Source organism: Ornithodoros turicata, chromosome 7, assembly GCF_037126465.1.
Source record: "Ornithodoros turicata isolate Travis chromosome 7, ASM3712646v1, whole genome shotgun sequence".
Lineage (NCBI taxonomy): Eukaryota > Metazoa > Arthropoda > Arachnida > Ixodida > Argasidae > Ornithodoros > Ornithodoros turicata.
Genome location: NC_088207.1, coordinates 46,826,344 through 46,851,813, shown reverse-complemented (window position 1 = coordinate 46,851,813; position 25,470 = coordinate 46,826,344). Strand labels below are relative to the sequence as shown.

The 25,470-nt window shown below is 46.5% G+C and overlaps 1 protein-coding gene and 1 long non-coding RNA gene across 4 annotated transcripts in view; one reads left to right on the top strand and one right to left on the bottom strand.

Moving 5' to 3' along the window:
• The window catches only part of LOC135401306 (uncharacterized), a 139,157-nt gene that overhangs the window by 36,014 nt on the left and 77,673 nt on the right, over positions 1-25,470 (bottom strand). For 2 of the 3 annotated variants that reach the window (XM_064633624.1, XM_064633625.1), the window contains exon 2: positions 19,483-19,857. In XM_064633624.1, the coding sequence (XP_064489694.1) occupies positions 19,483-19,826 (344 nt within the window). In that variant the 5' untranslated portion in view covers positions 19,827-19,857. Of the gene's footprint in view, positions 1-19,482; positions 19,858-20,519; positions 20,585-25,470 lie in introns of those variants that run through there. The other variant, XM_064633626.1, reaches the window with a different exon arrangement.
• Positions 22,488-24,007, top strand: LOC135399963 (uncharacterized). Its single transcript, XR_010424470.1, has 2 exons — positions 22,488-22,901; positions 23,843-24,007. It is a non-coding gene; the product is annotated as an uncharacterized LOC135399963 (long non-coding RNA).

Sequence of the window (25,470 nt, the reverse complement as noted above, 5' to 3'; positions counted from 1 at the left end):
AACAAAGAAATCTCCGCCATGCCCCCACCCCCCCTCTCTCTCTCTCCAAGCAAAAATCCCATTATTCTGCAACGAAAGAGGGCGGGGGGAAGAAAGAAACCTATTTTGTTTTTGTTTTATTACTTCGTCGACCGCTTAATGAACGCCACAAGCCTCTTAGAGTTCATTCAAATTGCTCACCGTCCTGGTGGGATGGGTCTATGTAGCGTCTGGATGGATCGCTTTCTATCGATTGCGCAAATGGGCTTGTCTCTTTGAATATGCTGCTGGGAATATGTGGCTTTCTCTCTTATACAGTGTTGCATACAACTCCCGCGAGGGAAGCAGACAAAAACAATCGCGATGGATTGGATTGGATTTTGGCTTCACAAGCGTGGTGCCGGCTATACTGCAGCTCTCACTTGTACCACAGACACACCAGGGGTTGGTGGAAAAACAATGCAGGTTCTGAAGAACTTGCGATTTGAATGCACTGAACACCCGCCGTACTCGCCGGATCTTGCCCCATCGGATTATTGTTTGTTTCAAAACCCGGAAAAAAGAAGGTTTGAAAGGAACGAGACTCTCGGAGGGCTCGGCGGTGATAGGAGCAGCCGAAGCATATATTTCGGTGAGCAGACGTGGGATCTCTTTTTTCAAGGGTTAAATAAGCTTCAGGAACGATGTGCTAAGCGCGCTGAACTTGGATGTGAATACGTCGAATTCTAATAATAGTTTATGACCGTTAATCGTAAAGAATGAACAAGTGAAAAATGGCTAGGAAATGATTAAAAATAGTTCGTAGGAAAAATCAAAATGAAGTGAATGCGTCTCTCTAGTTTCCTGCTTCATCGTGTCTTCAATACATCGCTGCATGCGTGCTGGCACATCGTATCTTAATCACGTGGTCATACTAACTCTGCTATGATAATTTTAGCTGAATGATTACGCTCTGCATGTTGTTGTAACTTGCTGGATATCTTGATAACAAGAATAGTGGGGCTCGAAAACAAACCCACAATGGCAAATCTAGTTGTCTGGAACCATCGCGTTCTTCAACAACAGGTCACGCGACGTTTCTCTCTTCAACAGCCCCGCAACATACCCTCTCCACATATGTCGCTCCTTCCACCGTTAACTGCATATGCGTCACGTCAAACCTTCCGAACATGAAAGCGCCATTACCTGGCCTACAGCCGGCGTCAGAAATCAGCACGAGAACACCATTATCCCTCCAGTACATTTTCTCTGCGTATACGTAACAATCACATTCTCCGTACAATTACGCCATCCCTAAAGTAAACGAACGCGAATGGACCCCGAAATGAAAAAAACTCGCCAGATAGATTTTTCACACAGCACGGCGTATAGCTGCAACGACAGCACCATCCACGGGCCATGCCAACAGGCGGCACGCCGTTGTGCCTACCGATTCCCCCCCTTTAATACTGCGGGGAGTAAATATACGCTTTTTCTCCCATTTGTTCCAATAGGTCCGCCCTACCACCGGTCGGTCGTTTGCTTCTTTCTTTTTCTTTTCTACGTCTCTTTCTTTCTTTATTTGTGCGCGTGCAGTTGCAGTAAATCCTAGCCATGCATCATCGGAGCCTGGCCTCGCATGCCAAGGGTTCATCTGTCTCCGCGAAGACCGCGCCGTTCTTCGATGGCATAACGGAATGCACACGAGACACGCGTGTGCGCGCGCGACTGGGAATTCCCATTTACTTTTCCTTCCGTCTCTCTTTACTGCACCCCTGCACTTGCAGGAAAATCAAAGTTGCGCGAGAAACACGATGCAAAGTAACTGTTCTGAGGCTGAAACAAACAAACAAACAGACGAACACAACACAGGCCTCAAGGTGCCCAAAACACGAACAATTGCAATATGGCAGTCGTCGAAAAAGCCGCACAGCGGCGGGTATCGAACCAAGCTCATCTGGAGTGCCGGTCAGGTGCGCTAACCGCTACGCTACGCCGACATCTTCATCACGACGACTTACCAAGCGGCCTCAGTTCTCACCTTGATAAGTCGTCAGAAAGCAGATGCCAGCGTATATGTGCAGAGCATCCAACATACAGCCTTGTTACAACGAAATCGCCTTTTGCGAAGATTCGCTTTATTCCAAGTCTCACGCTGTCCCGACCAAAATGTATGCGTTTCGAACCCGATTATTTCGAAGTGTCCTGCCAGCCGACTCAGCTTAGTGCGACAGGCGAGCCGGTGGAAGCCTGTATGGCAAACCCAGCTTACGATTTTTTTTCACTCTTTCTCTCTCTCTCTCTTTTTTCACATGACTTAAAAGACTGCCAATGTGCTCACTATAAAAGTTTGTTAGCTTGCTTGACCACTTTTTCTAAGCTCCCGTGGTGTTTCGGAGGCTAATATGTCTCTGTTTTGATGGCACCTCCGCTTATATCGAATTTTTGCTTATATCGAATACTTCCCAGTCCCGCTGATTACGTTGTGACCATGTTTTAAGCTTACTTTCAACACAAGCGCTGTACAGGCACACAATATTTTGCACTGTTTGTCACTATAAAGCGAATCCTGCACACATCTTACTTCCGCTACATCTATTGGCATCATGAACATCCTTAACTCATTGACGGGTTCCAACAGCTTTCAGCCAAACATTACTGGACCAACAGTCCGCGAACTCTAAACGGTTCCGTTCAGGATGGCCATCAGAACGGCGTTTGATTACAGACTCGAAACCACTCGAGCCACCTGCTTGAAACGACCGTTAAAGATAAGCCTCGGCGAGTCATCGCCCGCCCGCTTCCTGATCGTCATCGTCATCAAGGCTCACCTCCACCATCATCATCATTTAGAGTGCTCGCACCCTTCACAAAGTGTAGGTAAATCAAGTGTAGCGCAACCGCCATTGTTTAGAGGGGACGATGTGGGGCCAAACGGAAGACGCGCCTGCGTCCGCGAGGAACCGTCGGATCGTGACTTGTCCTCCTTTGGCCCCTCGCGTGTTGCTTGCGGAGTAGAAGCGTACAAAAAATCTCGGCAGTATTATTATTATTTATCTTTTTGCAAATTACCCGTACCTGCACGGCATTGATAGCGGGAAGATAGATCGATTCGCAAAGTGTTCTTCCTACAATAGGGTGCTCATTTTCTGGTTCCGAAAGTATGAAATGTTTTCGCATGTTTTGCTGCATGAAGTTCCTCCAGTTCGTGGACAAATAAAAAGCCGCATGGCTCCTTTTTCGCCTTGCTGTGGTCATGGTCATGGTTGGTCGAACGTGACGTCAAGCAAAAATGCAACAGCGCAGAAAAAAAAAAAAAAAAAGAAAAAAATCTTGGCAGCGCCTCCTTTAGGCTGTGTTGGAAACGTTCGTAATGACAGGTGTAGCGTGTCAGACTGCGTTTTCTTTGCTTTGCTTTTCCCTGAGCCGTGTTTTTCTGCCTTGATGGGCAAGAATAGCGCGTTTTAGTCGCATGGGTTACCGAGTGAAACTTGCAAAAAAAGAAGAAAAAGAAAAGAAACGGAAAGGGGCGAATTACTGCACCAGAAAAGAAGTCGGGACGTTTGGATGTTCACGAAAGCTTGCAAGACCTATTGTCTTGATGGCTCTCCTACGTCTTGCAGCATGAGCACATGTCAGTGAAAAAGAAATATGGAATGGTTGCTACTGGAAGGCTAGAGTGAAAGTGAAAGTTGCTACGTGAAATGTGAAGAGGAAAGCGACACCAAATGCTAATAGTATGCTCAACAGGTCGTCACACACTCGATATCTATAGTGCAAGATCGAACATCACGCGCTGAACACTCTATGACAAACGTTCTTCAAGGTTTAGGGGCCATTTCCACGCGCCATTTCCAGAGCGAATACAACACACGCCAAATCTGACACGGGCACCCTGTGACATACAGAGGCGATCGTGGCGAATTTACTTATAGTAGGGCTCTAAAATAATTGAATTCAGTTCATTTCATTTCACCAATGAGATAGGGGAGAAAAAAAAGATGCGTAGGTGAAGCTTAACAGGTATTGGGCCCCATAATATCTGAATCATGCGTGGGACCTGCCTGTAGGCAACATATGTTAATATTCAGCTTAAAGGGGCCCTAAAATGCAAAAACAACTTGCTCTCAAATGAAGGTCTGTGTTTCAATTAGTGTGATGCAAGCAAAATTAGTTCACACAGCGCTACCGTTTAGAAGAAAACCGCAATGAAAAACAGAGTCGTCTCTGGCTGCAAGGAATGGGATCCGCAGGAGGCAAAAATTGGCGGCATCCAATGAGAGAGCAGGAGAAGCGCGCGCATGCTTATCGTGGCCGTGTGGATTTGAAACGGGTCCGATCGTAGTGTTCTGTATATGCGCGTCATGATGCGCACTGCGGCACTGTTCAATACTGATTCACTGAATAGACGATTTTAAATAGATGCGCGCGCCACCAAGCGCGCGGCGCAAAGCAGCATGGGAACTTCGAGGGACATTGCTCTGTCGTCTGCTTCGGTTAATGTTTACCCCGGCTACCATACCCCGGCTGCTGCTGCTGCTGCGCACACCGGGAATGTTGTTCTTCTTCTTCTTCCTTCGTCTCTGGCCTCTAGTAATGCTTCGAGGCCCTCAAAGTTCCCATGAGCCTTTGCGTGCCACAGGTGGCGCTTGCTTTTATAAAAGCGTATATTGCAGCCCGCGACAGTTCTCGCGAATGTTCCACTGACAGCACTTATCTTCACGTCCTTCGGACAGTGACGCCGGTCCCGCTTCGCAACGCGCAGCATTGACTAAAAACACCTATGCACAAGCTGAAATGACGTTCACTGCTTACCGCCGAAACAAGAAAGAGTCCGGTATAATTTCGATTGTAGCTTCATAACGAAATCAAAGTTTCGAATTATGATAACAAGTACGAAATTAACATAGCGTGTAACGTAATTTGAAGTGAACTTGTTTTCGCATTTTAATGCCCCTTTAACTTACAAATTTAATAAGTGTGCGAAATAACCTCCATAAGGTCTGAGAACTTATATATTTTATCAGCATTTCAGCGCTCACCGCGTGGTCGGAGACTCTCCTACAGTGTTACTCTGGAATCTCCACAGGGAAACTACCTCGTTCCACGAATACCTTTTAACAACGCTGCAGGAAGAGCAGCATTATTCAGTAGCCGCGAGAGCGGCCCTTGAAGACGCATTCATGAAATCGTCGTAAAAAAAAAAAAAAAAAAAAAAAATACCCGTGACGCTAATCTCGTATTCCAGCACAATGAAGATGCTGCCGTTTCGGGGCGTTAATTTGCTTCCCGGTCTGATAAGAAACGTATCTGCCACTTGGTTCCGCTTCCTACAATATTCATATCAGCGGCTTGGTGACAACAATAGCTGCGCCCTCTCTGATCTGCAGGGTATGGCCCTTCCTCATTCAAAACGCATTGCGAGGTCTCGACCACGCCCAAAGCGGGTCACTAAGTAATGCTTCCAATTCTTCTTCATTCGAAGAGGTGCGAAGTGAGGGGGACAAGATCAGCAGCGCACTCTATAGTGGAAGAAGGGAAAAAACGAATAATTTAGAAGCCTCGCTAACGGGTCGGCAAACATTAAAAGAGCTCTCTCTCTCGAACGGTAGTCTACGACAAAGCCTTCTTCTATATATAACTTCCGCAAAGGGTCTCGAGCTCTGCTACATTTCGTCGTCAGCTCGTTGTACTCGGTCTGCGAGGGTCATAAAGATGGGCGTCATTATTAAAGTGTTAATTTTTTTTTTTTTTTTGTTAAGCTCCGCGTTACTTCTCGTTTGGCTCTAGTAGCTTTCATTCTGAACAATTTGGACTGGGGATTATGTTTCTGGTCGCTGTCCGTAAACACGCCGTATGAGAGATGATGTAGAAAAAGGTATAACAACAAAGTAGTGTGCAAGGGGACAGGCATCCAGTACTGGCATGTGAAGGGAGGTCATTATTTGCGTTCCCTACGCATGTAACGTTAGCACAGAAGAGGGAGTACCGCAAAAAACAAACACCGACGTTGGATCAGCCGACCAGACCAGCCTGGGAATATAACCCCTTATTGTGCTCGGTAGCCATGTCGACACCCTTTTGTTCCTCTCATTGTTTCTGTTCGCACCGTGTCGTAAGTACTATGATAGCATAATGTCATAAGCTATGACCGCGCGTCTCTACGTATGAGAGGTGGTGATAGGAAGAGAGATCACGTGACAGGACAAATAAGGGGGCGACACGTCAAACATGTGGGTCGTGTGACCTCGTAAACGCCCCTTCGTAAAAAATGTCCTTTCCCCACCAATACTGATATACGAGTTACCAACACTGGAGAAAGGTTAATTGCCAAGGCAAAAAGGAAGGGACACGAATAAAAGAAAAAAGAAGCGAGAGGAGCAGTCAAGCGAATTGGTTGCTCACGAGGGAATGAACGAACACAAAGAGATATAGTCAAGCCTGGCAAATAAACAGGAAGCGGAAGCGTTTATAACAGTTGCATAAAAACGTCATAGTAACCGCTACCGTTCACTCCAACGCGTTCTTCTTACACACACAGCGATATATTCATTTCGCAATTCCAAGTGCCGCTGGCGCTGCCGGGCCCCTTTTGAACGACTCTACGGGGTCGTTGGAGATTTCACGGCGGCACTTTCGGCCACCGGTCGTTCTAAACAAAGCGAGAGCGTCTGGAGTGAAAGACCGATTAATGTAGTGGGACGGGCGAGGGAAAGGAAAGACGGGGGCGAAACTAATCGATCCGCCCAGCGGAAGAGGGGCAGAAGGGAAAAAGAAAAGCAGAAAGCGTCTATTAAAAGACCTCTCTACTCTATATAGGGCAGACAAAAGGGAAGAATTTATACTGGATATTGAGTGAGCAGAATGCGTCACGTCATCACCAGGTCTATATACGTATCGATGTGTACAACTAATGGGTGCTTTTTGTTTCCTTTCATTTGTCTCGAAGGCGGCGGGGGGGGGGGGGGGGGGGGGGAGCGGGTTGCTCGCTGCACACAGACACATCATAATTTGCTTGCACCAGGAGACAGACGTATCGATGATATGGGAATACATTCGTCATAGGGAAATTTGTTAAACATTACCGTCATTACACACGACCAACCGTCCCGAACCGCGTTCTCCACCTCTCTTAATCAGCTGTACTCCCCCTCCTCCCCTCTCTCTCTCTCTCTCTCTCAAAATTGCTTGGTCCCTGGCCAAATCCAGTCCACCAACGCTCTGCCCTCAAAGCTCTCTTGACCTTTTTGGACACCATAGGACCTCGATCCTTATTTTGAAGGGGCTCATTATTTCATTCCCCGCATCCCCCCACCAGCAATGGGGTAGAGTATCGCCCCTGACAATGAAACTCCCCATTCATCATCTATAAGATAAAGCTGTTGTTGTTAAACATTACGAGCACACATCGACGGCATTGTGTACATGTAGATACTATACGGCGAGTGGGTCTGTGTGAAACGTAGAAGAACGCACGTACACTGTCTTTGGGCAAGAAACATCGGTATGTTTCTCCACATGTGATGATATGCAGATAATTGGAGGCAGAGAACCGGTGGCACGGCAGCGAAGATAGAGACACATTTAACAACCACGAGATTGATATTTCTATCGCCTCGCTTTGGAACACTCGGGAGGGGAGAGCGCATTAATAGATGATGTTCGGTCTTATGAGTGTAAACTTAGGATTTCAGGTACAGGACGGCGCGTTGTACCGGTTGGGATCACTACCGGTATCTCTTTCGAACATTCCACCGCACAGCCTACAATTTGAGTGCAGTCTATAGTGCAGTCGGTGATAAGCGTGATTAACGGTGGGTCTTGACACATATCGAAAGCAGATATCATCTATCCCGAGCATGCTGAACATCTCGTACAGCTTCAACACCTGGAGTGACCTTCTTGTATTATTCCTAATTTGAAAGAGTTGATTAACTGTCACAAAAAAAAAAAAAACAAATAATGAAATAACTCCTTGCAAGCGGTAGTTTCGATTATACGTTTCGATGTAACAGATCGACGTAGCGCAGCCCGCCAACCCTGCGCAATTGTCACGGGGATGTATTCATCACACCGAACCACCACCACCACCACAACAACAAACGTATATGAGGAGGATGGTTTGGGGTCTTTCAATTCCAATCTACCACATTCCTGTGGGTTTGCACGAACCACAGTTTTTACTTGAGGGCGTCATAAAACGTCATGTATACTCGTGCGCTGTACTTCATCCGCTTTCGCAATGCAGACGCTACTACACAGAAAGCACTCCACCGGAAAGCCGCACTCGGACAGCGCGCGACATTAACGCCACATAATAATCCAGCCAGGCTCACGATTACTAATGAGCGTCCACCATCTATGCGTCTCCAACTCACCAAACGACCTGTCGAAAATGGCCCCGTAATTTCTCATCGCGTAACTTCAGCTGCCCCATCTGCTGCCAAAACATTTAACGAGTACGAATACACATTCCTTCGGCTTCACGAGCTCGAAGATAATGACAGACCCTGGGAGCGAGGCACTTGACACAGACGCCGCACAAACCGCATGCCGCGCAGGGGGAGCCACCGTTCAGTTCAAAACCTTGCGGTCTATAGCAGGTGCGATAATGGCCGCCTTTGTTCTTAAGCCACAGCACTATCGCTGTTTCTGCGTCCACCTCGAGATTTAAGACGTCCCGGCCCTGACATGAAACCAACATTGCAGTATTTATGGGCGTACGATGCATGGCGGCAGGTGGCCCACCACGACATGCTTCCATATGAATGGCAACAGGTTCGAGGAGCATGCATGATATGTTGAACGAGGCACGTCAGACATGCCTTGTGTGAGTGGCATCAACGACGGAGGTCGTACAAGGGCTTGTAAATATCGCTCGTCGCTATGTATGAATGAAACTCCCCCACTATATGAACGTATATAGCGTATCCTTAGACTACATTAGAGCAATACGTATCGTAATAGAACATAAGTGGACGATCGAGATCGGCGATCAATGCAAATGACACATGTGGTCGTCGCTCTGTCATTAAAGATGCGCTGGAGCGCCGAAAAGAGAAAATATTCCGCCTTCTGTACTTCTTGTTTTTCCCGCTTTGTGCCTTCTTGTCAGTACGCAGTAATGATCGGTTATGCGACGATGACTCGCGGCTTTACTTTGCGAGATCGTGAGAGACGCCACAGCCGTCGGGTTGTATTCTTTAACGTGCGTCGAAATGTAGTAACCTGCCCCAGTTCAACACAAATGACAATGAAGAAATAACTTGTCCGTCCGTTACATTCAAAGGTTAAGGAAAAGGAGTAAACTTGGAGTCACTCACCCAATTTTAGTCCCCTGGGTTGCATTTACCCCATCTTACTCCCGTGACCCCGAAACTTACTCCCTAATCCTGTAAATAGCCGCTAAGCCTCGCATGAACTTACTTGCATTTAGTGTCGAAAGGGTCTAATGGCTGTGGCAATGCATCTATCACCCCAAAGGGATAAAATTTATCCTATTTTATATAGTGTGTACAGAAAGTCAATAAACGCGAGCCGACAGAAAACGAGAGGGAGAATAGCAACCCAGTGGCACTATCACGTCGACAGGATGACCTCGCTCTTCTTCGTTGCTTTGCAGCAGGAACGTGAGGCAGACAGACACTATAGACAGCTCAACGTTTTTCTTCTGCGCGTCAAGTGACAGATTGTCGCATCGGGTAATGTTGCTATTTCACAAATATATTCGATGGCGTTCGAGGGGAACACAACCCGTCCAGCTTAGAGCAATACACTTTAATCCTTCCACGCGCGTTTCAAAAGGAGATGGAAAATCCCCAAGCCGAGTTCGCAACCCTCCCAGGGCAATGGCACACCGTCTTATCTGCAAGCGTCAGGCATTGCCTCTATCACAGATGAAGTCGCTTCTGTAGCATGACAGGAAGAGAAAGCTTATATTTACCTCTCTACAGAGGTCTCTATTTCGTTGGCGCCCCACACGTCTTGCCTTGGAAGTTTGCAACAGATGCCACATTTTACTCAGAACCAAATGCACGTATACGATGCTGCGTAAAGATTACGATACGGGCTGCCTTTCCGTTGTAATCGTTTTCTCGCTGCTTCTACAATGTGTGTGCATGTTTTGGTGAATCAGGCTTGTGGAGTGACGTCACGCTTGGTCACGTGACATTGGAAGACATATTCCCGCACCGGAGTCACAGTAGGAGGGCATGCCGTCAGTTCTTGCGGTATGCGTGCAATTGTGAGAGGAAATTGTAAAAACACTCGCTGCTGCGTCGTTCGGCCCGCAGTAAGACGCTTGTGACGCACATCCATGTTTTCCCATGTCACGTGGCTCCAATGCGCTCAAAGGCTGCGCGTGACGTCATGTGAACGAGCCTCATTGCGCGTGTGACCGTCTGTCCGTCCGTGGCATCTCCTGTAAAGCGTGCTTTCACTGCATTTACACAGTGTATGCAGGGGAAGCCGAACAACCAATATGTCGCTCCCGGATCTCTTGACGAGCAGACGCAATGTTGCTGGGCTGTACAAAGAGAGTGTAGCGATAGTTCAGCGCACCATAATAACAATTTGGAGCAGGCATTTACACCTAAAGTGAGTCAGCATATGTACAGGGTAGTTACCTATAAAAGGTTAGCGACATGGCTTCCACCTTGATTGTTTTCCCATAGGGATTTGGGAGTTTTTTTGGTTGTAACTTTGGATTGCGATGTTGAATCTGTTTGACGTTTACTACGATGAAACGTACTAATTAGGGCTCCACGTAGACGCAGGAATTTTCTACGTGCATTGGAGTAAATGTTGTGTATACGGCGCGTCGGCATGGGTAAATTTCTTTAGGTGGCTACCCTGTATATTTGTGGCAATACGCTAAGCGGAATGATGGGTAGGGTAGGACAGCGGAAAATTTCGACCACTTGGGATTGTTTAACGTGCGCCCTTAAGTGCACTCTCCAGCTTCCTATCACAGGCTCCATGCTACGAGACGGTACGCCGTCGGACTCATCCTCTAGACGCTGAGAGAGATGTCCAGACAATCCCAGGAGTCGTCAGAAATCAGTAAATTTATATTCGCTCGAGAGGCACTTTATGAAACAGGGCCACTTAACGGAGCGCCGTGTCCTCATTCGCGTTCGTCTCCACTGGCTCCTAGACGGCGAAATGTAATGGCGAAATGGTGGGCTGTCTTTGGATGCAGGAGCTCCGTTTCAGACGGTTCGCAGCGTATATACTGTAAGCCCATCTTTCTTCGTCCTTTCTTTCTTTCTAGATCGCAAGCTGATGTTACTTTCAAAAAGTTCGCGATGAAGCTCCATACGAATAGTGCATTGCCCATACTGCACTGTTTAGATAAGGTGCACGTACGAGAAAAGAATAAGTTTGATCATCGTACTAAACTCCTTTTAACATGTCCTTTAAATTCTATTGAAAGCCTTTCGACGTTTCGCGAAATCATTTAATTTTTACATTGTTACTGTGGCGATTACACAATTTTACCGCGCCGCATACACAGCCTGGGCTTCAAGTAGTGGTGGCACGGGAGAATGCCACGTGGACCTATAAATCCATGGACGGACCTACAGTGGATAAATTGGCTGGCCGATAAATTTATCGGTTTAAAACATGGATACCAATGGGGTGGGGGGGGGGGGCACGTTTAAAAAAGAAAAGGAGACCCACTATGCCTCTTTCTTGTTTTTTTTTTTACATTTTTTCTCTTTTTTCTGGCTCTACTGTTCCACCCACGAACGTGTTTTCGAGCAGCCAGTCCTGACTGGGTCGGAACTAACCTCTCCCTATTTTCCTTTAATATCCGATCCTATCCAAAATGAGAAAAAATGCTAGGCTAGATCCTGCTGACATGCTGAATTGTGTGTGATGCTGTGTTGTAGGTACATAAATATGTTTCTCTCGACATGATTGGAGTACAGGGTTGCCAGGTCAAAATCCTGAAAAATAGCCAAAAGTACCAATTTCCAGCGTACGCAGTGAATTGTATAGCCAGAGGCGGATCCAGGATTTTTCTGAGGGGGCTTGGACAGCATGCTATTACACAGTCACCAAGGTGAATTGAAAGTCTATATAAGACTGAAATTGAGGGGGGGAGGTCAGGACATCCGGACCCCCCCCCCCCCTCCAATCCGCCCCTGTGTGTAGCCAGTCGAGTCTAGGCATCATATCACGTGAAATTAGCTGAGCTCCTCTAACGCAATCGTGTCACGAACGCGGACCAGCCGCTTGTACCGAAGCAAATGCGATACACATTGACCAATTAGTAACATCTTCGGGCCGAGTTCTTGAGGCACACACACGATACTTTCAGAGGGAAAAATGACCAGGGCCGTGTCGACATGCGTTTAATTCCCTCGCCAGACATAACGAGAGAACGGAACATAACCAGCCTAGTGGCCAGAGCCTAGTGTAAGAAGAACTTTATGGTAATTCGTGTAGTAATAAAGCTGCGGCTGTACGTCGCAAGAGCTATGACCATGAGCGACACTACAGTGCTGGGTCGGCGGATTAATTTCACCCAACCGAGGTATTTTTAACGAGCGCTAATGCCCCAGGAGCACAAAGACAAAACAGCCCAGAGTACATCGTATCGACTGAAGAGAAGGCCAACCATATAGGGATTAGGATTAAGCGATGAACGCAATATTTGTACTTTTTGCTACACAGAAGTCTCAGATACCGGCGACACGGCCAAGCGGGTTAAGGCCGACTCACGTGATCTAGTTAACTTTCGCTTCCGGCGAGGGATGACGGTACCGTCGGAAAATTGTTTTCTTCGCTTTGCTTTCCTCCCGCGCTCTAATGAAGTAAAGTAAACTGGGCCAGCGTGCAGAACATGCTAGCAAACGACAAAACCATCATTTTCATACGCAGGGATCTGGAAAACTGCAGTACGTTTGTCGAGTTTGTTGATTGCAATCAATTCCTGGACTGTTACTGTAGGGCATGACATCATGTTTGCCCAAACATTGCGGCCGCGCGTGCCGAGAGAACCGATGTTTGTTGCATCTCCCATAGATTCCCATGTATTGTAAATTTGACAAACTATAATTCGCCAAAAAACCAGTAGATCGCGTCAAGCCGTCGAAAAATGTGTCATTCCCTAGATAAACTCGCGAGGAACAAGCCCGTACCTGTTTCGCGTAGAAATTTGGCGACGTTTACGAGAACCCTGCGAACAAAAATTTCCCATAGACCAAGGTCGTGCTGAAGACTGGGAGGTGATGGGTTCGAATCATACCACAGGCTGTGTTGTCGCAGGTTTTCCCTGTGTTTTTGAATAAAAACTTTCCAGGCGAATTTCGGCCGGTTCCCCCTGAAGTCAGCCCAGGACGCATTAACCTCCCCCCCCGTCCTGCTCTCCTTCCTGCTGTCCTCTGCTCATGTCTGTACGCCGCTCATAGCCACAGTTGCTTCGCGGCGCTAACACGAAACTAAAAAGGAAAAAGAAAAGCAGCCTCAAAGAGCGCCAAGGAGTATCCGCAAAGTAGCCAGAAAGTAGCCGAATCGCCATCGCCCAAATTTCGGCGCCCCAACAATCGGAAAGTATAGCCAATTTGGCGCAAAGTAGCTAAAGCTGGCAATGCTGCTGGAGTGTGACCATCTTTCGTTGAAAACCCTGCCCGTTGTCAGCCTTTCAAACCATCTTCACCTTTTCTGTGACAAACAGATTCCACTGCCCCCGACGCGTATTATTCTCTTCCGCTTCGTGTGCAGTCACAGCGAAAACGAGCGACAGAAACAACGCCATAAAATACGCTTCGATGAACTTACTAAAAAACGCTTGCATGAATTTCAAAGAGCGACAGCCATATTCAAGCTCGAGCGAGCGAAGAGAAAATGGGAATGCTAAAAATAGCAAAAGAATGAAGCGAAAAAAAAAAGAAAGAAAGAAAGAAAGGTTGAGGTTCACGAATGACGTTCTTCCTAATCATCGTGGCTCCCATTTTGTGCCTCTTTTATTCTTTTTTTTTTCTCAAAGAAGAAAATCTCGGCAGCAGTGCGCTGCTATTGTTAAATCACTTGGTGACGCGCAGCTTTGCCCCCTTTTTTTTTTTCGCTTTCAAAGTACTCATTTTTTATTTTTGGTTCTCTGTGAAGGTGCTTGTAGACTAGAAGGATTTGAGGAAGCAGAGATGCAATTTCATGCATATACGTCGAAGACACCATCTCTCCGCACATGGAATTCGCTGTTTTTTTTTCCCCTTTTTTTTTTATGATCGCGACGGGGGATCGGCGCTGTCTGCAAGGATCAACGCGCTTTCGACGACAGCACCTCGGCGCTGTCAAAGACCCGTTCGTGGACTAGATTAGAGATTTACCCGGTTCTTTCCATTCTGTCATTTTCGTGCAAATGTGGGAAATGAGACGGCATTGGAGCGTCTCGAGACCCTGATTGCTATGCCGCTTTTCCTTGACTACTTTATCTCTCAGGAATCGAGGAGACACGTGATAAGAAGTCAAGTTATATATAGTTTTTTTGTGGCGTATGATAAATTACCTTACACGGGGCGTGCCCCGAAATGGATAAATCCTCACAACGTAGCCCTTAGAAAGCAAGTCACAGCAGCCAGAACGAGAATGAGTTCGCGGCGGAGGTTGAACTAAAGCCACGGTTAATCGCATTTATTTATTTATTTATTTATTTATTTATTTATTATCATTGCTCTACCAACACGCGAGTGGTATTGTGTAGAGAGGATGCATGTGCGTACAGAGCCAGGATACATAAGGGTACATAAGGTGAGAACTCATGAGAACTGCAGTTTCCTAGTATACTAATTAACGAAGGGATGCACGCAAATAATTAAATTTTGAATTAAATGAAATGATGGAAAACGTCAAACAAGGTCATACACAGAAGGATCGAAACATGCCTAAGTTTCATGGCTACGTGTGAAGCATGTACGATGTTTATTCGTGAAGCATTCCATTACCACAGCAGCAGACGGCCATTTCGCCCTTCTTGGGGCTCTTCAGCACCTTCCGTGTGCTGTGCTGAAGAGCCCTCAAAAGGATGTGTAGAGGCCCGCGAGCGACGACGACGACCCGCCACTACTGCTGCGCACCAGCACAGAGACAGCTCAGTTCTACTGATGAAGTCCTGGTGTGAGGCGAGCACTTTCACCACCACCACCACCACCTGGTGTTAGGCCACGGCTTGACGAGCTCTCCAGCCCATCCGATCCGGCACGACATTCCATCATCGCTTACCAGGACTCATGTAGAGGGATAGCACGTCGCCCGCTGGCGAAACGATCGTCCGTATCTGGGGGATAGTGACACCCTTTGTGAATAAACGCATACTTTACGTGCAGCGATAGCGCTTCGGCTTATTTCCTTGTGTCTTCCCTGCGCATTTCTGGAGAGCTTCACAAGGGGGCGGAACGGGCGTTCCGCAGCCATGACAGTGGCACGCATGACGAATAAACAAAGAAGGTTAAAGGTTCCTCTGCATGGAAGGTGAATGGCATAGAATGAGAAGTGAACGCTCAGCTGCAAAACCTATACACGGGAGCCCTTGTAAGAAGCGTAGGAAGCAGAGGAGGGGGTGGAGGGGTGCCTTGGGCCCGCATGAGTGAAAACTGTGCTGGGATTCTGGAACGTCAGCCAGGATAAGTCGCAGATCGCCCCTGTTTATCTTTGAAACAGAGGACAGCACCACACATCACGGAATGTGTGTTCCGGAGTTGGGATCCGTGTAGGCCGCTAAAATTACGCGCGCAATGACAACTGCTGTTGTACAAGGAGTCCTTTCACATACGGCTGATCACACAGATTCCTTCTTCATAAATCACCACAAAGAGGAACGAGGAAAGTAAACCGCGCATCCACTACCCCCACGGGGAAACTGTATAAACCCAACCAACTTCAACTCTCATCCTATAGCATCAATCACACATTCAGCAAAGGCAGCTCCCGTGCATGCGCGTCATCAATGTCACAGACTCTCGTACCAATCGATCGCTTTTCCTATGGATCCAGTGACGCCATCTCTTTGTGCCGTGTTACTCCAACTCTCCGCTGAGAGCGCATTCATCAGTCGGAAGTCCGTGGTGCGGATGCCAATAGAAAAACACTTCCGGCACCAACGAGCTTCAAAGAGAGCGACCGAGGAGGACTAATGGCTGGCATTGTCTCTGCGCTTAGCTGCGATTTGTGCGCGAAAACTTTTGGTGAAAGCCACCGGAAATGAGCGCTTAATTTTGCGTCGATTTCGGCGTTCAGCGAGCCACAGAGGTGCTTCTAGTTTGACACCGCCAGCATAGGGTGGACGTGCCATTGTGATGTGTGCTGGCGAGGGACAAGTTCTAAGCAGCGGCCTGTCTGAGGCACAGTATGGGCCTGTTTCAGGACGTTTGGGGGCATTCCGAGCCGTATTCTGCAGCGCCATTTGTGGTCGTGTAGCCGGAGGTTTTTCCGTACATATAGGCATGTATCACCTACACTGCGGCTCCGAGAAATCGTGGAGCAAGGTTTTCCACAAAAGAGATGACGTTCCCGCTACGGCGGTAAGGCAGGCAACACAGGGGTGGCATCCAATGTATTGCTCCGTAGACGACAGCGTGCTGGGTGAACGCAATGCATCCTGGACAGGTCCTGGTCGCACGTCACAGCAAACGTCAAGGCACACGTGACCTTAAAGATGGCGGCAAAACAGTTTGTAAACAATTCGGTTGTTGTTTCTGCGCGACGTTTGAATGTCTTTCGATCACGGTAATTATTTTTATCCGATAATCTCACAGTAGAACGTGCAGTTTCGCGCATAAGGCCTCGTACTGTTGACGACTTCTAAAGATGTGATGACGACCGCGCGTTAAGAGTCACTTAGCCGATGCGATGTACTCAAACTAAGGAGAAATGGGCTACTATGTTGCGGAAGAAGCACCGCATAGTTTACGCTGGCAAAATACGTTCATCTCTTGGCGTTATGACGACGGAAATATGTCGGTAAGCGGCAAAAAGTCACATGACATCAAAATGATGTTTTCTATGACGTGCGACCAGGACAAGATGGCAGTTTTGCCAAAAGCACCCGCTTGAGGGTAGTTACAACAATGGCGGGTCTGTGTCACCCCTGTGGCAGGCAACACGCCGGACACGACCGTCTATGGGCGCTCTACACTAGAGGGCAGCTGGCTCTGCGGTCGCCCGACGAAACTCTGGTGCAACAGGCCCATACTATCGCTGCGTTACTGCTCGTTACGCGTTATGTATGTGTTTCGGCAACGCCAGTTAGATACAGAAGGCCTAACCTGCTTAGCGCCTCCTCATCTCACTCCTTCGCCACGTGGGCTCGAAACATCCGGTCATCTTCTGTTTCAGACAATCGCCATAGATGATTTTCGAACACAGGCTTTCTGTGGCTAACAGGGGCTGCCTGTATGGCAGAGAGCCACGGCAGCTAGAAGCAAGCTCTTAATCATTACGTCACGTCGTTTAAGTGATCAGGTTGCACCTTGGTGGCGCTGACATCGCGGAAAACGCGTTGTTTCCTACTGTTGATTATTTTTATTTTGTTTTTATTTTTTCAAATTCCGTTAGCGAAAAGAAAAGTTAGCGCCGCGAAGTGACTGTGGCTATGAGACTCGTATAGATGTGGACAGATGGAGAGAGGACAGCAGGAAGGAGTGGGGGGGGGGACAGGGGGAGTGGTTAGCAGGCGCCCTGGGCAGTCTTCAGGGGAAACTGTGCCGACATTTGTCTGGAAAGTCTGCCAGAAAACCCAGGGAAAACCTCAGACAGCACACCCGGTGCTCGGATTCGAACCTGCATCACCTCTTAGTCTCTGTGCTGAAAGCTATAATTCTAACCACTATGCCACAGGAGCCGGTGTGTTTCCCATACTGGATGACGCATGCTAATGCATTGCTACCTTAGTATCTGCACCGGGGTGCAGGAGCGAGCGTCACCTTGACGCCAGACACTCTCCGTAGAAGGCCACGCAAGTGAAATAATTTACATCTATACATGCGTGTATCAAGACAGCTAGACTACCAGAATAATTAGAATAAGAAACGAAGTGAATATACACAAACTGCGGACTAATAATGTGAACTAGAACTGCGCGGCCTGTTCAACCAATAAGCAGAGTCGCGCTAACCACACGCAGCCACATAAAAACCGCGATATCTAATCCTCTACGGTATTGTGCCCTGCACTCCATCACATCCGCCAACACAGACGGCAATTCCGCTATTCTCTGTCAAGAAGGCAGCACATCTTAAGGCACAGCTGCTCCTCCCCACACATGCGTAGGCAACCAGTTTTGTCTTCGCGAGAAATTCATTTCGCGGTGACAACATGACGTATACTTTGTAGCACCAGCTCCGGCACACCTATCTTTCTGTGAGGGCATATGAGCCTGTATGCTATAGCCGAGGCTATTCAACCTGCCAGCGTCACGGGGTCATTTGTTAGTAGGGAATTGGATCCGGGTACCAGCATATCCAGTGGACCAATAAAAGCAGCCTCGTAGCCTATCATGTAATTAGACAAACAGTGGTCGTTAACTTGTGGAATCTGGTTCGATTAATTTTACTACCAGGCTGGAGCGCTACGCGATGGGTACATATATAGTCGTTAAGGGCTTAATACTCAATAACAGCACGGAGCGTCGCGAACCGTATAATCCTGTACCGGAGAAGCAAAGTACAAACCTTTGTCTCCGCAGCGTGCGTAGGGCACAGGAATTACCGGGGACCTGTTGACAGGTTGAAAACCCGGCTGCTGCGTTCCTACATATTGTTTATTTTATGTAATATAATATATAAATTATCATTATATCTTTAATATCTTGAAACGAAATAGGACTCGTATCAGATATTAAGCTGATAATAACCCCCTCCTCTGCTTCCTACGCTTCTTACAAGGGCTCCGGTGTACAGGTTTTGCAGCTGAGCGTTCACTCCTTATTCCATGCCATTCACCCTACATATTTGGCATTATCTGGCAACGAACCGAAGCCACATAAATACAGAGCAGTGTCTCAAAGCCGCCCTCCAGTATCGCCCCTGGCGATAAAAGTCCGCATTCATCACCTCAGAATAAAGTTGTTGTTGTCGCTACATGATGGGACCTAAATAGGGCACTAAGCCCGTACTATCGCCTTTGTATGTGATTCCATAAAAAGTAAAAATCTTTAAAAAGTAAAAAAAAAACAAAAGCTGGTACTGCTTTTATATTTGGTTTTTATCCGGAAGAGGGTTCGTAGTAGACATAACATGGTCGCCAATGAGAAGTATTTAATTAGCTTTAGCCCTTTAATTAGCTGACCATTTTCAACATTGATTCGTAAACAGCACGCCGTGGGCATATGGTAACATGGTGTGGATTGCTGATATGCAGGTTGACAGGTCGCAGTGCAAACTGCCAAGGTGTGCTTTGGACGGTTACATTGGAAGGGTCGAGTCTCAAAGTTCTTCGTCTGCTCAAGCGCATACCAAGTCGTATGGTTGAGAACAGGCCTGCAGAAGAACTCAAGAAAAAGTAAAAAGAAAGAACACTTACTTCCAGAGTAAGAACGAGGCGACGAAGACAGCAACAAGAACGACGGAAGAACAGACCGCTATGATGGGTAGCGAGGGGAATGCAGCGGACGTCGTGAACTCGGCCCCAACAGGTCGGACCTCGCAGAACTGCAAGTCATCGGGCACGACGCCCCCGCTTCCCGCGCACAACGACGGTGGCAGTGGCGGGGGCGGAACGCGGAACTGCGGGGGCCGAGGCGACACCAGGCACTCTCCTCCGGAGTCGTCGTCGCAGAAAGCTTCCCAACCCACGTCCGAGTCCTCGTCATCCGACGCAGCGTCCTGGTCGTACTGTTCGGACCAAGACGGTGACTCCAGGGGCATCGCGGGCTACGTCGGAGCACTGCGGCCCGTCCTGTTGAGGTAAGAAGACAACGCAGTTAGCAAACGTAGACAAAACATGCCCGCAATATCATATAACACTTAAAATGTATAAAAATAAAAGAAATAAAAATAAAAAAGGACTGAAGAGAAGTGTAACGTGGACCCATAGTTCAACGCGTATGCATCAAAGATATTAAGATAACGCGGAAGATACTCTCTATTGAGTTATTTTTTTCCCTTCCCGGCGCTGTTTATCAAGAGGAAGTTTTCGATGAGTACACCCGTCACTCGTGAAAACGTGGCGAGCAGGGAAGTATCTTAGTGAGCATCCGATGTGTTCGTCATCGCGGTCTTGGACGCACAGGAACTTGCTCCGACTAACTGAACAAGCCTTTGCACGATGAATACGGCCATTCTGTGGAACGGAAGCGGAACTGATTGCTGAAGAATTTAATTAGACTACCACGTCAGAATGCATACAAAACAGAGCAATCGAAGCGAGCATTTAATTAAGCGACAATATACCTCACTCTTTGCTGAGAGCAAGAACGCTGGCTGTACCCTGCGCCGAACGCAATGCGCACAATCTAAAAACGGAACTCTCATCGCATCGCACTCTCGTATATCGTTGCCGGCTGTCAATCGGAATGATATTGTTCTCGCTCCTGGTGTGTTGCAAATGGCGAAACTTACCCTAGTCTACGGCAGTTTACATGCATAGAAATTGCCATGAAAAGGCGTGGAAGCCTCGCTTGTTCCACGACCTACTTTTTTTTCTTCTTACAAACAAACAAACAAATTACGCTATCACACTGTGAAAGGGATAAGGGACACGGAGTAAGACGAAACATACAAAATATCATATGTAGCGAAACATATAGCTGATATGCACTAAACATACCAGCTAGTCTGCGCACTTTTCCTTCTGTCAATTATGTTTACCTATGTCTAACTATGTTTAGCTGATACCTAGCGGACATGTTTAGGTGATATGTTTAACTATGTTTAGCTGATATATTCAGAGACGTTTAGCTGATATCTAGCTGATATGTTTAGTTTACATGTTTAACTATGGTTAGCTGATAAATTTAGCTGTGTTCAGCTATATTTAGCTGATATTTTAGTTATGTTTAGTTGATAAATTTAGCTATGTTCAGCTGATATGTTTGGCGATGTTTAGCTGAAATGTTTAGCTGACATGTTAGCTGATATGTTTAGCTGATATTTTAGCTGACATGTTTAGCTGATATTTTAGCTGACATGTTCTGCTGATATTTTAGCTGATATGTTCTGCTGATATTTTAGCTGATATGTTCTGCTGATATTTTAGCTCACGTGTTTAGTTTATATATAGAGCAATGTTAACCTATGTTCAGCTATGTTCAGCCGATATGTTTAGCAACATGTTTCGCTGATCTAGCTATGTTTAGCTGATATTTTGCACTATGTTTAGCTGTGACTAAACGAAGAAACCCAGAGGCAGGGCACACGGAGGAGGATGAAATAGACAACATATCAAAAACCTTCCTCCTAGTCTTACTCGATGTCCCCAGTCTCTGGGTTTCTTCGTCTAGTCATGCACAAGCATCCCTTCAGTCAATTATGTTTAGTTGTGTCTGGCTCATATATCTACTTATGTCTAGCTATGTTTAACTTATGCTTAGCAGACATGTTTAGCTTCGTCTAGCTATGTTTAGCTGATATATCTAGATATGTTTAGGTCATATGTTTGGCTATATTTAGCTGATATATTTCCTTTCTGTCAATTATATTTAGCTATTTGGCTGATATGTTTACCTGTGTCTATGTTCAGCTGATATGCTCAACTGATATGCTTAACTGACGTGTTTAGCTATGTGTACCTGATATTTAGCTGATATATTTAGCTATGTTCAGCCATGTTTAGCTGATATGTTTAGTCATAGCCGCTATCCCATACCAGCTAAACATATTGGAAAAGTCTGGTATGAATTCATGCCAGAACTGGTATGACTATACTTGTGTCTGATATTACTGCCAAGGGCTCATACAAGAACCAATATAATGATACCTGCTTCTGCCTAGGCTGATATCCGGCATATAAGTTCCTATTGTATAGGTCATACCATGGAATAAGAAGTGCAGGTACTACTTTATATCAGCGGTGCTTGCATGCTCCTACGGTCATGATATCAGGTGCGATAGAGGAACCAGTTTCCAATACATTGTTTTCCTGCATGCTCACGTATGCTTGTATCCTCAATATATTAACTGTACCAGATATATTACCTTCCAATACACCTTTAGTCCACATGTACTATCTTTTATTATGTATGACCCACACAGTAAAATATCTCTTGAAAAGAACGGACACTCCCCAGACAGAATTCTGTTAATTACCAAGAAAGACGCGTATTCCAAGGACACAGATGAGAATAATGCATCAGTGGGGAAATTTCGTTTGAAAAGAAGGAAGTTTCGGTTTACATTCTGATGTGTCATGAAATAGCTCCGCACAAGAACATGATTAATAAGAAACGTGGCCGCTTGAGTAGAATACCAATTTCATAAATATTCTGCACATAAATAATGCCCTAATCATGCGGTATCTGATTGTAGTGCGATACATGCGGTTGGAAATGTTAACTTATTTGGCTGCGGCACTTTCTTCGTCTGGGTGTTATGGCACCGCGGTTACAGAAGTTGTGTTATAGTTGTGTACCTGTTGCACGATGAGTTTCTGGTGTGTACCAATTGTGCCGATGCATGTTCGTGCCATTCTAATTCACTTCTGCAGTCCCACGTTATTTACTCAGTGTGGAGTTTGCGTGTGCAGGCACTGTCTGGGTGTGGACACCGACGCTTAGTGTCTATCATAGCGGACGTGGTTTCCGTTAGTATATTTCTACTCGCCCGCGGACGAATGCATTGACTTCTGAGTACTGATAGTATACACTGGCATGTTCCAGTTGCTGGTCCATATTTTAAATGCGTATATTCCCGAAGACTGATTCCTCGAAGAATATCGTCTCGTATATAATTACGGCTGCGAGACATATTCGAGCTCCGTGCTTCCGAAAGAAACCCAGCTTGCCGGTAAGTACTGTAGGGACACGGCTGTTTAAAATCAGCACTCCGTGGTTTATCTCGTCTTAAACCTCCAGGTATTGCAAGACTATTTCTTTCGAGTAATAAACACGTGCAGTACCATGGTCCACCTCCAAATACAATATTGGCACAACACTTTCCAGCGCAACAGAGGTAATATGGGACGGCGAAGTACTGACAGGCGATTTTAGCTGACCGTGTCACCAACAGTACAATCAGCACTGCATCCCCGGTTCCTTGCGTTTCTCATAACATCGAGGCAAAGCAATTAGTTTGTTTGTACAAATTTATACTTGCTCTAAGATTCCGTTACATCGCGGACACGCATGCATGCTGGCTTATTCTAAATCGTACATGTTCATAAAAAGTATGTCATATATTACGTGTCTGCGTTGCAAACTGCAGTGCACGCTATTGTGTAATAGTGTGAAGAAAGCGATGAGCTGGAGCATAAGGAAATTTACATGATGATGTTACATGATACATAGTTGAGCTCACAAAATGTCATATTTTTAAAGTTACCTGCACTCCACGCTGATAGTAATAACATTGCAATAATAAAAGGGGCATTTCTTTGAATTCAGAAACTATGCAAATTGTTTATGTATTTTTGCTTTACAGCTATATTGTTTGAGCAGCTATTGCTCAGTTTCACCAACCCGGTTAACATTTGAACCAAGATCAGCGGTCCCTCAACTTCAATTTAACCACCACTCTACTTCCCCAAAGGACCGGAACATGCATCACGTCACTAATTAACGTAAAAAAAAAAAAAGAACTGGGTCGTAACTTCAAGTTTAAGCGACCCTTAATCTCGATTCGGAGTTAGCCAGCATTGGTGAAACCGGGCCAAAATCTGCCTCCGACTGAGCCTCCACCTGTTTCTACTTTTCTGGCACTTTTGATAATAAATTTTCTCTCTTTCACAGGCGCATACTAAGAACAGATCAAGCTCCACGGTGATTCCGCACGCAGTTCTGAGCGAAGATTGGGGAACATGAAGAAGTATCTCTGGAACCTCTCCAGGAACAAACACGTAGAGGCAACCCGTGCAATATACAATATAACCGTAAAATGAACACATGAAAACTGCATGCCTGTGGTTCGTTACCCATTTCCATTCTCGACAGTATACAGAGAAACAGTCACAAAGCATGTGGGCTAATATATCACATAGGGCATAGCAGGTGCGCGGATGTCAGTGATACCAAATAGACGAGCTGGTATTACAGATATGCAGGTACGCACGGAAGTGCTGGTATACCGGTATGAGCAATACCAGACTGGCATACATATATGGCTATACCAGCACGATAATCTGCCATCGTAATCATACAAGAAGGATATATCGTCAGTTTGCTGATATGTTTGTCTGATACGTTTCGCTGATACGTTTAAAGGGGCACTAAAATGCAAAAATAAGTTCACTTCAACTCACGTTCCACGCTACGTTAATTTCGTACTATAGTTATCATAATTCGAAACTTTGATTCCCTTACGGAGCTACAATCGAAATTATACCGGGTTCTTTCTTGCTTCGGCGCTAAGTAGTGAAAGTCGTTTCAGGTCGTGCATTGGTGTTTTTAGTCCATGCTGCGCGTGCCACACCATGGAGCAGTCCGGTGAAAAATATAATGCGCGTTGCGAAGCTGACTGGCGTCGCTGTCCGAAGGACGTGAAAATAAATGTTGCTAGTGGAACATTCGCGAGAACTGTTGTGGGCTACAATTCAGTGAATCGGTATTGAAAAAGGGAGCAGTGCGCATCATGCCACGCTTATTCGGAACGCTACGATCGGACCCGTTCCAAATCCACACAGCCACGATAAGTAAGCGCGCGCTTGTCCTGCTGTCTCATTGGATACCGCCAATCTTTGCTTCCTGGGGATCTCATTCGTTGCCGCCAAAGACGGCTCTGCTTTCACTGCGTTTTTCTTCTAAACGGTAGCGCTGTGTGAACTAATCTTGCTTGTATTATACTAATTGAAACATGGAGTTTCATTTGAGAGCAAGATGTTTTTGCATTTTAGTGCCCCTTTAACTATGTTCAGCTGCTGTAGCTGTATTTAGCTACAGTATACAGGGTGTCCCACCGAAAAAGGGCCAGGGGCTAAAGAAAAAACGGAGTGCTCTACACAAATGGAACCAACTGTACGTGCTTGGCAGTTGTGTGGTCTATCCAAAAATATTTTTTCATCGCCCCTTGTCAATTAATTAGCGGTAATTAATTTTCTAACTTTTTAATTATCGTTTTTAGCTCTCAGATGTCAATGTGGAAGTTGTAGTACATGTCGAAAAAGACACAACTGAAGTGGTTCGAGGTCGCTATGGCTTGTGGTTTCGTTTTTTCCCGCGTTTCAATGCCGAGCGAACCGCAGATCGCTGCCCACAATCCGGCACCCGCGCGCGACGATTCCAGCACCCTCCGGCGTACAATGACCTTGAGGTTAGCGCAGGAAGACCATCCTTGGGCCACGTCACACAAGAGGAAGATATTTCACCTGTTTCACGGCACACCAATCAGAGTGCACTGCAATCGTCGCGCGCGGGCGCTGAAT